This window comes from Vicia villosa, linkage group LG6 (genome assembly GCF_029867415.1).
Source record: "Vicia villosa cultivar HV-30 ecotype Madison, WI linkage group LG6, Vvil1.0, whole genome shotgun sequence".
Taxonomy (NCBI): Eukaryota; Viridiplantae; Streptophyta; class Magnoliopsida; order Fabales; family Fabaceae; genus Vicia; species Vicia villosa.
Window position 1 is genome coordinate 2,996,767 of NC_081185.1, and position 16,377 is coordinate 3,013,143.

The window sequence follows — 16,377 nt, forward strand, 5'->3', positions numbered from 1 at the left end:
AATATTTCCTTTCAAACATATGTGATGAGCATCCATAGGCCAAGTACCATTGGTCATTGTACCTATCTCCATCAGCATCATCTCTTCTTCTTCATGTTTTGTAAACTTTGCATAACTTTCTTGATTCTTATGCTTTTCTAGATAATAACTAGAATAGTGACAATAATTCTGACAATTGAAACACTGAATGTGAATTTTTTCAAGTTTTTAGACCACCACCTCTTCCTTTATTTGCAGCACAACCTCTTTGGTTGTTTTAGTATGAGGGATTTCTCTTATTTGACCAACTTCCTTCTTGTTGATTTCGACTAGTCGGATTTTTGTAGCCTCTTCTTCATTTTTTGCCTTTCCAAATTCCTTTTCCTTTATTTTCTTTTGATGGTTGAGCCTGCAAAGCCACATCACTCTTCAATTTTCCTACAACTCTTTCATCCATTTTTTGTTCATGAGATTCAAGTCGACAAATATTGAAGCTCTCCTTTTGTCAATGTCAACAAATATTTCGACTCTTCTATGGCTACCACCATGTGGTCTTACTTTGGAGACAATGACCTCAGGATCTTTGCCACAACTGATATTGATGTTAACACTTCTCCACATAACTTGATTTGATTCACCAGTTTTGTAACCCTAGTGAAGTAATGAGTTATACTTTCACTTTCTTCCATCTGATGCAATTCATACGTTCTTTTGTGAGTTTGTAACCTCACCTCTTTCACCTTTTCCGCGCCTCCAAAATACTTTTCCAAAATTTCCCATGCTGATGTTGCTGATTCAACATAACTCAATTTCTCAAAATTATTTGCATAAACACATTGATGAATTACAAAGAGAGCTATATAATTCTTCTTCTTCAATTCTCTGTGTTCAGCCTTTTCTTTATCCGTTGCGTTTTCTGCAAGCGATGTTAGTCCTTTTTTCACAAGATCCCAAAGATCTTGATAACAAAAAGCCATGTTCATCTACTTGCACTAATTCTCATAGTTCTGATCCGTCAGAATTGGGAGACTCGCTAGAAAATGCTCATTCGGATGATTCTCTAGATACCATATGTTGGAATTAAACCTAAAACTTTGAGTAATGCCTTATCTCTTCACAATTATAATGAAAGAAACAAGAAAGAAAATTGGGGAACAAAGGTGAATTAGGGTTTGAAAAAAATTTAAAAGGAGGAAGAAGAATATTTTCTACATAGTTTCTCTCTTCCCATAAATTGTGAGATATCTTATTCACTTTGCAAGTGCAAAATTCTGTGAATGTAAGTACATACAAAATAGGGATTACTCCCTCTATTTATAGTTTTAGTTTGCTTTCTTCCTAAGCCAAAGCCCAAAACATAAAAGCCCAAAATACCTAATTCTGCTAACACTACAAAATTAGGCATAAGTTGAAATACCTGTTGAGGAAACTCCTTCGACATTTCGACACACACTAGGCTAGACTATTTCGACACAACCCTCCTTCTGTCGAGCAACCTGCTTCGAGACAAGGAATTACAATCTCAATAGTGGTATGGCTTTTCCGTAGTAGTCATTGCACCCAATTCTTTGGCGTAGAGCTCACTAATTTTTACGATAATTCTCTAATTCCTTAGACCAATTGAAAGTTAAATTAGACGTTCAAAGTATGCTAATTCAAAAGGAACGACTTGTAATTACATATCCCTAGTTAATTACAAATTCGAGTAAATTGCCCTATATCAGATAAGTAGAATAACAGTGAGAAATCCTTATTTATCTAAATTGATTCGTACACTTGTAAACCACAACAAACATTAAATTCGAGAACAATTTAAATAAGATTATAATAAGAAAAGTACTAAATAAATCTTAAACAGTCATATGATCAAACAGAGTAATAATAAGGTTCATCTCAAAAAGACCTAATCTAGAGAAACATAGCTACTCATTGACAAATTAACAAATATAATGAGTTGATAGTTCTTTATCAAAAAAATCTATGGAAGAATAGCTCATCGATGACTCTAATGCTCTCTAAATTATCCCCTTGAATATCCCTACCCGTTACTTTTCTCAAGATTTTAGAACTCTCCAAAAAGTAGCCAAAAAGTGTCTCATCGTGCCATGAAGGGATGCATTGTGGCCTCGATATTTCCAGAAATTAAAAGCTTGTTTTCGTATGTTTTTCTTCAATATTTTCACTAAATCTTTATTTCTTCTGTATGTTGGATTTTTGCTTATTTCTTCATAGTTTGATTTTACTTTTGCTCTTTATTCTTCCGAATTCATCTGATTTTCTCATAAAAATATCGTAATGACGGCTGTCATAAGAAATCGGTCTTTATATATATAGACAACAATCAAGCTAAAAAGCTCATTAGGATACATAAAAAATTCAAAGCATATTCAATTTTCGGAAAACTAAGTCTTTCTAAAAAAGAATATCCAATCTTAAGCAAATTAAATCTTTTCAAAATATGCACATTCGAAAAGAAATAATTCATTCTAAAATTAATCATGCATAATTGGAACACATAAATTTTTTTCTCCGGGAAACATTTTCAAAAATAGCCCACTAATAAATAACGGAGCCAAAATTTATCTATAAATTTTTAGACATCTTGGCTAATATTTTGCCAATAAAAATAAGTCAGTCCTTATATAATAACAAAATATATCTGGGTGTTATAATTTTTTAGCATATATATAGTACAAACATAAAATCAGGTACTTTGGAGAAAAAATATTTTACAATCTATATAGTTCTAAAATTGTTTTAGCGTCCTCTCTTTGGGACGGAAATAAGAACTCTAATTCAAATGGTTTTAAATTTTTATTTCTTTGAAATACTTTTAGCGTCCTCTCTTTTGGACGGAATAAGTTTTGTAGATTTTGGTTGTTATCAAAAGTGGCCCGCTTGATGCATTCCTAATTATTTTGATAATATAATAATTTTAGTTAATGAGAGTATGACCTTAGAGATTGGTATTTTATAATGTGTTGAATTAAGGGGACCCTTTAGCTACCTCTGTTTTCCTTCTTATGGTTGAATGCCTTAGTGGGATGTTTGATATATCCGTCAAATTCAAATTTTTCTGATGGTTCAGAGTTGGATCTTCTGATTTGGTTGTGTCTCATCATCAGTATGTTGATGATCACCTTATTCTTGTCGAAGCATCGATGAGGAATATTTGGATTACTAAATCTATTTCGAGGTTTAGAGTTATCTTCGGGTCTCCGTATTCATTTTTCTAAGAGTTTTCTTATAAGTGTGAATGTCAATCTTGACTTTATTGTTTTAGCATAAGAGTTTATTCACTATAGATTAGATAATCTTCCTTTTAATTATATTGGTCTTCTAGTGGGTACTAATATCCACTTTGAATGTTGGGAACCTCTAATTATTCTTATATCTAAATTTGGTTACCTAGAGTCATATGTGTGTGAGTTAGGGGGAGATTTGTTTTGCTAAATTTGGACCTTAATTCTATATAGGTTTTCTATCTTTCTTTTCTTAAGACACTAGTTAAGATACGAAAGTGAATAGTTAAGATACCAAAGTGAGTTTTGGGAATCCAGAGAAGGTGCTTTTGGGGTGAAAGGTGAAGATAATTTTTTTTTTGGATACATTGGTATTATGTGTACAAAACTAAATGGTTTAGAGGGTTCGGGTTTAGGATCACTACTACAAAACACACAAACAACAACGTCCAAGTCACTACGGTTCATATAGCACCATGGTCACATCTCAGTTCTCAGGCGCTAACATTTATTTTAATTTTTAAATTAAAATTTCTTAGGATATAATAACGGTTGTTAGACTCACCATGGTGATAATAACACACACACCCAGGCACGCACGCACGCACTCACCCACGTACGCACACACACACACACGATGTATCATGTAGGAGTATTTTTAAAATAGGTTATAGGAGGATTAAATGATAATTATTGGATTAGATTTTTGGTTTTGATGAAGTCACATGCAAGCACAAATAATTAATGTTCATCAAGACCAAATATCTAATTAAATGGTTATCATTTAATCATCTTATCTCTTATTTTAAAAATATTCTTACTTGATACATCATATATATATATATATATATATATATATATATATATATATATATATATATATATATATATATATATATATATATATATATATATATATATGAGTCAATAGCAAGACATAAATAAAGATTACTAGCTCGAGGTTTTCTTCAAAGAGTATGACTCGACTACTCTGAAGTATATGCTCTAGTAGCGAGATTGGAGAGTATGACTCGACTACTCTGAAGTATTTGCTCTAGTGGTAGCATTGGCATGCAGTCGAGGTTGGTCGATATTTTATTTAGATGTGAAATCAACATTTCTGAATGATCCTTTAGACAAAGAGGTCTATGTTATGCAACCTCTAGGATTTGTGATTCAGAAGGAAGCGAGTAAAGTATATAAGTTGTACAAAGTGTTCTATGGCCTCAAGCAGGCACCTAGGGCATGTAACACGAAGATCGGCTCATACTTAATTGAATTGGGATTTGTAAAATGCAAATCTGATTATGGAGTCTTTGTTCAGGTTGTAGCTCAAGATATAACAACCATCTGCTTATACATTGATGAGTTTCTGGTAATTGGAAATAGCTTGGAGAACGTGTCGAAGTTTAAAGATCTGATGATGAAGGAATTTGAAATGTCGGATATGGAAAAATTGTCTTAATTTCTAGGTATGGAATTTCAAATGTCGAAGCAATGTATGGTGCTACATCAAAGGAAGTATGTCACAGAGATACTCAAGAGATTTATAATGGATGATTCAAATCCTGTATCCTCACCTGTCAACCCAAATGTGAAGTTGGAAAAGAATGGAGAGGAAGACAAAGTTGATGTAACTTTGTTCAAGCAAATTGTGGGATCTCTAAGGTATATGTGCAACAGTCGACCTGATATAGGTTTCGCAGTCAGATTAGTGAGCAGATACATGAGTTAACCAAGAGTGTCATACATGAAGGCTGCAAAAAGAATTCTAAGATACTTAAAGGATCGATAGAGTATGAAATTCTATTTCGACGAAACTCTAAAGGCAAAGAAGCAACAATTACTTGTTTTTCAGATGCTGATTGGAGTGGAGATAAGGAAGATCGAAGAAGCACAACTGAATATTTATTTCAAGTATTTGGTACCCCAATGTCACAGTGTTCAAAGAAACAACCTGTGGTGGCATTATCATCGTGTGAAGCTGAATATACAACAAGATTTTATGCTGCTTGTCAAGCAATTTGAATAAGATAAGTACTTGAAGAAATGGAGGTCGAAGTAAAGAAACCTCTTTTTTGTGTTGCAAATCGACAACAAGTCAGCCATAAATCTGGCGAAGAATCCAGTTCTGCATGGAAGAAGTAAGCATAACAAAGCTAGATTTCACTTCTTGAGGGAAAATGTAAATCGAGGTGAACTTGAAGTTAGGCATTGCTCAAGTAAAGCATAGTTGCCCAACATTTTCACCAAAGGATTGAAGATCGGCAGAGTCTTTAAATTGAGAAAGAAATTAGGAACATTTTAGATTGACTATTTTTAGAGTATTTCGACAACTTGAATTATAGGGGGTATGTTGAGATATTATTGAGGTTGATATATAATTGAGATATTAGATATAATATCAAATATAATCCAAGTTGTGTAAGCCCAAGCCCAATTAGGGTTGTATATAAATAGTCAGAGTCTGTATCATTATTTCTACAATTCAAGTGAATAATATAATCCTTATTTTCTTATTACTCTCTCTTTCTCCCCTCACTAAAAGTGCCTCACGCACTAACACAGATAGGCAAAAACGGCATAGTCGAAAATGAACCAGATTTTGAAAAGGTTGAAAACGAAATCAATTTAGGTGTGATCGAAAACAAAATCAATTTAGACATAGTCGAAATCAAAATCAGTTTAGGCATAGTCGAAAACAAAATCTATTTAAGTGTGGTCGAAAACAAATTCGATTTAGGTATGGCCGAATACGAAGTCAGTTTAGGCATAGAAAAAACAAATAATTTTGGCATAGTTGAAAACGAAATCAATTTAAACTTGAAAGAAAACCAAATTTATTAAGACATAATCGAAAACGAAATCGATTTAGGCGAAAACTAATCATGATTTGTAGCATCTACCATTCTTAACATCTACCATTCTTTTGTTTCTTGGGAAGAGAATCATATCTAATAAGTTGACTATATCATTCATCTTTAATATGAATCTAATATTAAATAGTTGAATTTATAAATGCAACATTTTTCGTATTTATATGATGTCTGCATGGTATAGACAAACATGTGTGGACATGTACTAAGATTTGCTGTGCTTATTTAATTAGCGGTGTTGTATTGTATTGATAGCCATCAATATCTCTTTGGTGGCGATATAGTTGAACCAATAACTACAGTTGTTTAGACCAAAGCAAGTTTCAATATCAAATAATTGAAGCTATTTTGGAAGTATGCAACTTTACAGCTGAAATGACCTATTATGCTTCTATACGAAATGTGTGAAAACCAATAGCATGTTTTGACCATTTTTAAGTTTATAAATTGAATATATTTATGCAGAATTTCAAAGATTAGTTTTTGTCAAAAAAAAAAAACTTTAAAAATTAAATTTTATGCATAATGTTTACATCATATATTAATGTTTTTTTAATAATCTTTATATTTTTGGCATTATAAAGGTTACCTTTTTTTAGGTAACTGATATTTTATATTTTGAAAAAAAAAATTTAAAAGAATTAAACTATAACACTCGTCACGAAAATGATAGATTCAAAGATTTTTTACAAATGTACTACCCTCTAAAAATGTTTATACGTCGGCTTTTTTGAAAATTAAACATATAAATGACCATTTTTGAGGACTGACTTTTGCATATGCTATATATTTGTCAGGATTAAACTATAGTTGAATACCGCCGCTTCATAAAATATTTTTGAAGATAAATCGTGATTAAATAAAATTTTAATTTTATTTTGTCATGATTAATACTGTTAATTTGTATCCATTCATCTAACTTGCTTACTTCTTAAAGAAAATTGACTACCACTTTATTATATTAATTAAATTTCCATTTCCTTTATAGTTGATCTAACACTTTTGCGCGTTGTTCTAATCAAAGTAAAACTAGCTACCTATTTAATACTATTATTTAATTTAAAAGTAATTTAATTGCACTATGGTTGTTGTAATTTATGGCTAACAAAGTCTCTATCATATGATATTTTGAGTTTTCGTCCACACCATCATTTTCTGATTTTTCTTCATTTGATTTATCTATATATATACAATAATTCAATTTCATTCTTTCTCAACTATCATATCTTAAAGTTTATTATTTTTGCACTATGGAGCATGAGAAAGAGGAGTACTTAGAAGAACCAGTTAGTCCTGTTGGACAATACTTCAATAGTTCATCTCTTTGCTTGTATATTATTGCAGTTTTAGAATTTGAAGTTCCCATTGATGATTTGCAAGCTTTGGTTCTTCTTAAAGATGTTTTTCTTCCTATTAGTCCTCGCTTCTCCTCCATCATGGTTATTTTCTTTCTCTAATTTTCATATTGTCGAATCTGCGCTTCTGTAGTCAGATGTCTCTGCACAGCTACTAATATAGCTGACTTAACAAAAATTTATTAACAATTTGAGCTCAACCATTTATTTTTGTAAACCTTGATTGGATCTTATCGTTTTACTAAATACAATATATTAAATTATATGATTCATATTATTTATATGATTTTATTGAATATCCTTTGTTCATCTATATATGTGTGAACAGGTACAAGAAAAAAATGAAGACAAAAGATGGAAGAAAGTTGATGTGAACTTGAAAGACCATATGAAAACACCAATATTTTCCAAAGGAAAATCATTAGAATTCTATGACAAAAATTTTCATGATTATTTATCAACCATAGCAATAGAACCATTACCACAAGGAAAACCATTATGGGAAATTCACATAGTAAATTACCCTACAAAAACTTCACTAGGAAATATAATATTCAAACTTCACCATGCACTTGGAGATGGTTATTCTCTAATGGGTGCACTTCTTTCTTGTCTTCAACGTGCTGATAATCCATCTCTTCCATTATCTTTTCCTTCACTTAAACCATCAAAATCAGAATCTTCAAATACAAGTTTTTGGAGAAAAATTTCTTGTACTATGTCATCTGTTTTTAACACCGCGTCGGATTTTGGATGGAGTGTATTGAAGAGTAGCTTTATTGATGATGATAAAACTCCTATTAGGTCGGGTGGTGAAGGAGCTGATTTTCAACCGATTTCTATATCGAGTATTGAGTTCTCCATTGATCATATTAAAGACATCAAATCCAAGCTTGGAGTGGTATGAATAGTTTTTTTTTCATTAAATATAAAGAATATTGATATATAGGATTGTGAAATTTCAATTTTAATTTTATGCGAAGATTTGAAGGAAATGGATGCGGTCATTACTAAAAAATACATATTTTCTAACGAGATATCACATCGATTAAGGATGTGACCGATATAAAAACAAAATGCAGTGGAATTAGAATTTTATAACCACGTCAACATTTTAAGATCACATTGCAATTACGATATGATTTGTTTGTGAAAAATACCAAATATGAATTTTAATTTATTATTCTTATATTATCTTTTTTTTTTAATCTTGGTATCTGATCTTACGACTTGACTAATATTTTCTATTTATTAATTGTAGACTTTGAACGATGTAGTGACTGGAGTTGTGTTCTACGGGACAAGGCTATACATGCAAGAAAAGGATTCTAAATCAAATATTTCAAATTCAACAGCATTGGTATTAATGAATACAAGAAACATTGAAGGTTACCGATCAATAGATGACATGCTCAATACTAAAAAATCAAAGGGTCCTTGGGGGAATAGAATTTCCTTCTTGCATGTACCAATACCAAAATTGAATGAAACAAGAATTTCAAACCCTCTAGGGTTTATTCATGACACACATAACATAATCAATAGGAAAAAACAATCTTTAGCTTTGGCTCTTACAGGGACACTTTTGGACATTGAAGGAAAATTTAGAGGACAAGAGGTTAGTCACATCACATGCATAATCCAAATAACATTTTATAATGACATGTTATTACTTAGTGATTTACTTAATTAATGGTAACCGCACTTTCCAATATCATTTTGTCGCGACCGCTTTTACTTAATTAAAAAGATTGTTGAAGTTGGTTGTTGTTGTTTGTATGCAGGCAGTAGCTAAACATATTAGGAAGACAATAACAATGTCAAGTACAGTTGTTACAAATTTGGTTGGACCAGTACAACAAATGTCTTTAGATGAACATCCTGTCAAAGGATTATACTTCACATTGGCTGGTGGTCCAGAGGTATATATATATCATAAATTATTTATCATAGTATCAACGTGTCAATGTCGTGTTAAAATTGGTGTCTGATGTCTTTGTCAGCGATTTATATATGGACGAAAAATGACTTATATTGTTTAGATTTATGTTTTGTAGAGTCTTGTGATTTCAATAATGAGCTATATGGGAAAGCTAAGAGTTACTCTCAAGACAGAAAGAGATTTTATAGACGAGCAGAGATTGAAGTCATGCATGCAAAATGCATTTGAGATGATATTTAAAGAAGCCATGAAAATTGATTGTAAAACGAATTAAATATTGTTCATCACCATACTAAATTGTTTAAAAAGTTGTATGTAACATTGGAATTGCTTATTGTGGTTTATTTTATTTTATTTTAATTTATTTATTGTAAGTAAGGATTTATCAAGGCTTGATTGTTTGATTAATTTGATGTGTGTACTCATGTATTCTTCAAAATTTGTTAAAGTAAGCTTAGTTATGTCTTATTATTTGGCCATTTTCTGGTGTTTAATTAAAAAAACATAAAGTAGTGAAGTAGATAAAAGACACTGAATGATTTTTAAGTTAAAGATCTACAAAAATATTTGCCAAAAAACAAACTTAAATCTATATTGTTAGAAACTCCAAATAAAAAGAGAGTATATTTTAAATTTATTTAAAATACTTTTTTTTCATTGGATTTATGGGGTGGTTGTGATAGAGTTGGAGAGAGAAAGATTTATTTTTGTTTTTTAATTAATAAAAAATTGTGATTGGTTGCTTGTAAAGCTATATGTTGTGTTCGTTTTCATGCAAGTATTTTACAAATATCTATACCGTTGACTTCTTTGAGAAAATACACAACACTACACCTTGGAAACAAAATGTTGTTACTCTATTAAAACTATTGTACTAGCTAAAACAAAAGTTGTTTCTCTGTTACTCTGTGGTGTTCTTTGCCCCTGTGGTGCATATAATCGGGTAGTGGAGTCTTAGTTGTTTCTTGGGTTGGAGGATGGCATAGTTGGCCTTCTTCATTGTTCATCGTTTTTTAGATCATTTAGTTTTTGCATGTTGCTTCTATAGTATATTACATGGACATGCTACCTTTCTGTTTTGTGTTCTGAGAGTTGTTGAAATAGTTACTTTACGATTTGAAATAAAGTTGATTTTAAATTACGAGAAAATTATAGTTGAGTTGTTATTATCTAAGTTTTGCTGCTATAATTTGATAATTGAGAAAGATTTTTATGCGAAGAAAATATGACACCCTTTTTGAGTAAACTAGTCCTCTTTGTTTCATATATTAAGTGTTTGGGGTTTAGGGTGTTACAATTGTAGCATACCTGATTAATAGGTGTCCTTCTACTACCTTGAGGATGAATACACCTAAAGAATTTTGGTCGGATTATCCACTAGATCTCGGCAAACTTAGAGTATTTGGCTGTGTAGCCTATGCCCGCATTAGGCAAGAGAAGTTCGAACTTAGAGCTCTGAGATGTATGTTCATGGGGTATCCCGATGGAGTAAAAGCCTATAGGCTTTGGTGCCTAGAACCAGTTCATATTAGGTGTATCACAAGCCATGATGTAGTTTCTATTGAAGCTAAAATTACATTCAAGAAAAATGATGACGCTGGTCGAAATGCCAAGATCTCTGAAAAATTTGTGGAATAGGAAAAGATTCATGTTGAGGTGGAACATATTGATGCTGAATTGCATAACCCCAATGAAGTTAAGGAAGAAACACATAATGTTGAAGAAACTGAGGAAATTATTGATGATAATTTTTTGGCAAGAGACATGTCAAGATGAGTCATCAAGTCACCTCAGAGACTTGGATATGTAGATCTTATAGAGCTTGCTCTAATATTTGCTAATGAGGTATTTGTTGAAGAACCTAGAGACTATAAGAAAGTTATGAGGAGTCGAAATAAGAGTGAATGGCTGAAAGCCATGGATGATGAAATGAAATATCTTCATGATTACCACACTTGAGAGCTGATTGAGAAACATGCTATAGACAGGTTAGTAAAATATATGTGGATTTTCAAGGTTAAAGAAGGAATTGAAGAAGCGATGTCAAAGAGATTTAAGGCAGGGTTGATTAGTAGGGGCTTTACTCAGGAAAAAGTTGTTGACTTCAATGATGTGTCTCACATGTTGTAAAGCATAGATCCATTCGAATGTTGTTGGCCTTGATGGAGAAGTCCGGCTTAGAACCTAAATAGATGAATGTGGAGATTGCCTTCATGTATGGTGATCTAAATGATGAGTATGCAGAAAAGGGCAAGGAAGATTATGAGAGCAAACTAAATAGGTCTTTGTATTGCTTAAAACAATCTCCTCGGTAGTATAATATGAGATTTGATAAAATCAAGGGACAAATAGGTTTCACTAGGAACCAATTCGACCATTGTCTTTACCCAAGATTAATACCTAGAAGTTCACTTGTTATTTTGTTGCTTTATGTGAATTATATTCTCATAGAAAGCCGAAGTGTCGAGGATGTAATGAAGGTGAAGTTTGAACTTAGTAAGGAGTTTAAAATGAACGATCTGAGAGGTGCCACGAGGATTCTTGTGACTGACATCTGTAGAGATAAAAACCAGTCGAGCTTAAAATTATCTCAAGAGACACAGCTAAGGAAGATTCTTAACAAATTTGATATGTCGAATTCATAGTTTGTCTTAACATCAAGAAACCCTCAATTCAAGCCGAGTACGACTCAAAGTTTGAGTACTAAAGCTGAAAGAGCATATATGAATAAAATTCCATATGCTAGTACAATAGGCTCTTTGATGTATGTTTTGGTATGTACGAGGCCAAATATAGCCTACGGAGTGAGCCTTGTAAACAAGTATATGACCAATCCTAGGAAGGTACACTAACAAGCTCTGAAGTGGATTCCGAGATACATAAAAGGACCCCTGAGTATAGTCATGGTTTATGGTGGAGCCATAGAAGATGGCAAAGCCAAAGTCTGATGATTTGTTGAGTCTGACTATGCAAGATGTATGCAAGATGATATGTAGCCATATCAACCACTAAAGCTTAGTATATTGCTATCACTTACGCTGTTAAACAAGAATTGTGGCTTGACGGGTTTGCTAAAGAACTGAAACGTCAAGGTCAAGCTATCATTGTTAAATGTGATAGTCAAAATGCCATACATCTTTCGAAGAATTCAGCCTATCATAAGAGAACCAGGCATATTGATGTAAGGCTACATTTTTTCAGGGAGAAAATCGAAAAATGGAGAAATCAAAGTGATGAAGGTTTCGAATGATCACAATGCTGCAAATTTGATCACCAAATCCTTGCTAAGCAGCAAGTTCTTCCACTCTACGTAGTTGATAAAGTTGCATGATGAAAACTAGTTTCTTCCCTTCATGTTGTAGAGTTTGTTTCAAAGTGGAGATTCGTGGTATTTGGATTACACTCTAGTCTCGACAAAGGTAGCTTCATGGTTCGACAGAGTAATGCATGTTGTAGTTGAAGTCTGTTCTATTAGTCGAAGATGTGCGTACTGTAGTTGAAACTTCTAGCATGCAGCTCTTTAACTTAACTTGTTGTTTAAGTTAGATCAATGTCTAAGTTAGCTACGTATGTTATGTATGTACGTGTGTTATCATCATCAATAACATGCATAGCTATAAATAGGTTGCTCTATCAAGTTATTGAGAGAAGTTGAGGTTGATTGTTATTCTGTAATACTTGTAAATTTAAACCCTAATGAGAAAGTAAAAAAATAAAAATTTAACTAATCAGGTTCCTCCTCTTCTTCCTTCCCCCCTCTCTCTCTCTTATTAACTTAACCATTTTTTGGTCAATAAAAAAATTTTCATTTTTTTCAGAGAAATACATCACTATTTATATTATTTGTCATAAATCTCTATTGAGATAGATCTAAATCAATTAAATATTATCTTACTTTTGTTAAATAACCATGAAAGAGACTTTGAATTTTGACACGTGTCTAAAATTGAAACAAACATCAACAAATTAAAGGCAAATTCTACGGTGCATTTGGCCATTTGACTTCAGTGGTGAAGTCACTATCTGACCAATCATAATTAAACCCTAAGCCCTAATAGTGCCACATAGGACTGAAGCATTAAATGACCCTTATTGTCACTTACTGTGGTAATTTTATAGTTTGTATATTGCAACTTAGTCCCTAACATATTAATATTGTTTTTAAAATGTAATGTTTATAAACAAAATCAATTAAATTAAAACAAATTAATCAACTCAACAAATTAATCAACTCAACAAATTAATCAACTCATCTCCATCTCCCTCACTTCATCATCGTGAACAGAAGTTGAAAATAAAAATTCTTCATCATCTCATCTTGGCATTTTTTTCCCAACTACAAACTCAACACAACAATTATCGTCTCATCTTGGCATTTTTTCCCAACACTGCAAACTCAACACAACAGTAATCGTCCCATTCACAGGTTCGTCAAACGTAACAGGACCACAAATCTGTTTGTGTTCGTATTGAGCACGCTGCTGCAAAGGTAAATGAGAAAATGGTTGTTATATTTGTTTGAATAGTTAAGATTTACTGATTTCAAATTGGGAATTAGGGTTTAGGATTGGGAATCTGTTTTATTTACATGGGTTTTATATTTGATGATTACGAAATTTCACTTTTGGTGGGTACCGTTGAATCAGGTCGATTGATTTAATAAGGGAATAAGGAATTGTGATTGATGCTTGAAATTGTTTTCTGTACATGGGTTCCCTATTTGATGATTTGGAAATTTCAATTATGTTAAGTACCTTTGATTTGAATAGGAAATTATGTACTGTGATTTGTGTTGATTTTTGGTGTGTTAACAAATGTGTTAATTCAGGTTTACCATGGAAAACACCGACCATTATGATTCCAACTACTATCGATGCCGTGACAGTGGAACATCTGATTCTGAATCGGACAATGACAGTAATTCGGTGTCCAGTGCGTACCAAAGTTCAAGTGATGGCGATGGCGATGGTGATAGTCACGATGAAAAATTCCATGAATTTGATGCAGTTGTAGGTGATAGAATAGTGAAAATTGATGCCCTTACTGCTGATGAAATTCGTGCTATGGAATTCGGTACAGTTGATGAAGCTAATTTCTTTTATTTCAAGTATGCTAAATGTAAAGGGTTTGCCATTAGGAAAAGTGATATTAGGAGAAGATCGACTGGGGGTGGACAAACAATTACAATGAGGCAGTTTGTATGCAATAAACGCGGTCTAAGAGATACAAAACACTTAAGGAGGCTTGATAGAAAAAGAGAACACAGACCTACGACCCGCACTAATTGTCCCGCTAGGCTTCGTGTGCATTACCACCCCCAGAAGGGTAGTTATGTAGTGTCATGTTTTGAAGAGGCTCACAACCATGAATTAACACCATCTAGGTTTATCCACTTACACCCCATTTATCGTGAGATTACTGCAGCAGATAGAGCTCAGATTGACGGTCTACAGTCAAATGGAATTAGAACTTGTCATATAATGGGGTACATGGTTGCTCAGAAGGGTGGACACAATCGTGTTGGGTTTACAAAGAAGGATCTGTACAATTATTTTGATAGTAAAATGCGTGCTACTATTAAAGATGGTGACGTTGCCGCTGCTCTAAATTATCTAAGTGTGAAGTCATCTACTGATCCCATGTTATATGGTAAATATGCCGTAGACATGGATGGACGAATGAAGTCCCTTTTTTGGGCTGATGGAAGCAGTAGATCTGACTATTTTTGTTTTGGCGATGTGATTGCGTTCGACGCGACTTACAAGAAGAACAAATACAACTACCCATTGGTTATATTTTCAGGGTGTAACCACCACTCTCAGACAGTTATTTTTGGTGCTGCATTGGTGTCAGATGAAACGACAGATACGTATAAGTGGTTGTTGGAGTGTTTTTTAGAGTGCATGGAAAATAAACACCCAGGAGCAGTTGTAACAGATGGAGATGGGGCGATGAGGGAATCTATAAAACAGGTGTTTCCGGATGCGACACATCGTTTATGCGCTTGGCATTTGAACAAGAATGCGTCTGAGAATGTAAAGAACTCGGAATTTTTGAAAGATTTTCAAAAAGCCATGTACTCTAATTTTACAAAGGATCAATTTGAAGAGTTTTGGTCAAAAACAATTAAAGAAAACGGACTTGAAGGAAATCCTTGGGTTCAAAAAACGTACGAGAACAGGTCACTATGGGCAACTGCATATCTACGTGAGAAGTTTTTTGGACGTATAAGAACTACGTCTCAATGTGAAGCCGTCAATGCAATCATCAAGAGTTATGTCAGGAAGAAAGGCTGCATTTTTGAATTTATGCACAATTTTGATCAGGCTATGAGATCTTATAGAAACAATGAACTGATTGCCGATTTTAAATCAATGTTTTCAGAACCTGTGATGACTACTCAACTGCGTGCCCTTGAGAGCCATGCTGCGAAAGTTTATACTACGGAGATTTTCAAGGAAGTCAGAGATGAAATAGTGAAGGCTGGATCATTGATTGTTAAGGAAAGGTTAATTTGCAACGGATTTAAGACTTATCGATTTACAAAATATTGTTGTGATAACTATGACGTAGAGGTTGTGTATGATGGTGAAACACTTCAATGCGAGTGTAGGTTATGGGATTCTCGTGGGATTCCATGTTCTCATATGTTTGGTGTCATGAAGGAAGAACATGTTAGTCTCATTCCCACCGGTTTGATTTTGAGGAGGTGGACGAAGGATGCAAAAATTCAATACTTGAACATGAGTTGCAATGGTTCTGATGATCCTAATATGATTGAGCTAGCTCGGTTTGGTGCATATTGTTCTGCATTTACTGTTTTTTGCAGAGAAGCTTCAAAAAAGGAAGGTGTTTATGGGGACATAATGGGTGATATTCTGATGTTACAAAAAAAGTATTGCAGTACGGACGATCCTATTTTGGCATCGAACTCAGCCGTAGGTGATCCAAATGTTGTGATTAGCAAAGGTGCTCCAAAGAAA

General features: G+C 33.1%; 2 protein-coding genes across 3 annotated transcripts; both read left to right on the top strand.

Annotated features, from left to right (window-relative positions):
- Positions 1 to 4,773: 4,773 nt before the first annotated feature.
- LOC131611045 (secreted RxLR effector protein 161-like) lies at positions 4,774 to 5,249 on the top strand. The gene is made up of 2 exons (XM_058883172.1): positions 4,774 to 4,918; positions 4,978 to 5,249. Exons 1-2 carry the CDS (start codon positions 4,774 to 4,776, stop codon positions 5,247 to 5,249), a joined length of 417 nt encoding a protein of 138 aa, XP_058739155.1.
- Positions 5,250 to 7,303: 2,054 nt separating this feature from the next.
- Positions 7,304 to 9,860, top strand: LOC131611135 (wax ester synthase/diacylglycerol acyltransferase 7-like). 2 transcript variants are annotated; one of them, XM_058883241.1, is made up of 5 exons: positions 7,304 to 7,536; positions 7,781 to 8,353; positions 8,714 to 9,070; positions 9,237 to 9,374; positions 9,495 to 9,633. In XM_058883241.1, exons 1-5 carry the CDS (start codon positions 7,348 to 7,350, stop codon positions 9,507 to 9,509), a joined length of 1,272 nt encoding a protein of 423 aa, XP_058739224.1. In that variant the 5' UTR covers positions 7,304 to 7,347; the 3' UTR covers positions 9,510 to 9,633. The 2 variants fall into 2 exon arrangements, with proteins under 2 accessions (XP_058739224.1, XP_058739223.1); XM_058883240.1 differs by having other exon boundaries at positions 7,308 to 7,536; positions 9,510 to 9,860.
- Positions 9,861 to 16,377: the final 6,517 nt, after the last annotated feature.

Excerpts from the sequence above, each read along its gene's own strand:
- LOC131611135 (XM_058883240.1), top strand. The coding sequence starts at position 7,348 with ATGGAGCATGAGAAAGAGGAGTACTTAGAAGAACCAGTTAGTCCTGTT. Across the intron at positions 8,354-8,713 it reads TCAAATCCAAGCTTGGAGTG|ACTTTGAACGATGTAGTGAC; the intron begins GTATGAATAGTT and ends TATTAATTGTAG. Across the intron at positions 9,071-9,236 it reads GAAAATTTAGAGGACAAGAG|GCAGTAGCTAAACATATTAG; the intron begins GTTAGTCACATC and ends GTTTGTATGCAG.
- LOC131611045 (XM_058883172.1), top strand. The coding sequence starts at position 4,774 with ATGGATGATTCAAATCCTGTATCCTCACCTGTCAACCCAAATGTGAAG. Across the intron at positions 4,919-4,977 it reads CAACAGTCGACCTGATATAG|GCTGCAAAAAGAATTCTAAG; the intron begins GTTTCGCAGTCA and ends TCATACATGAAG.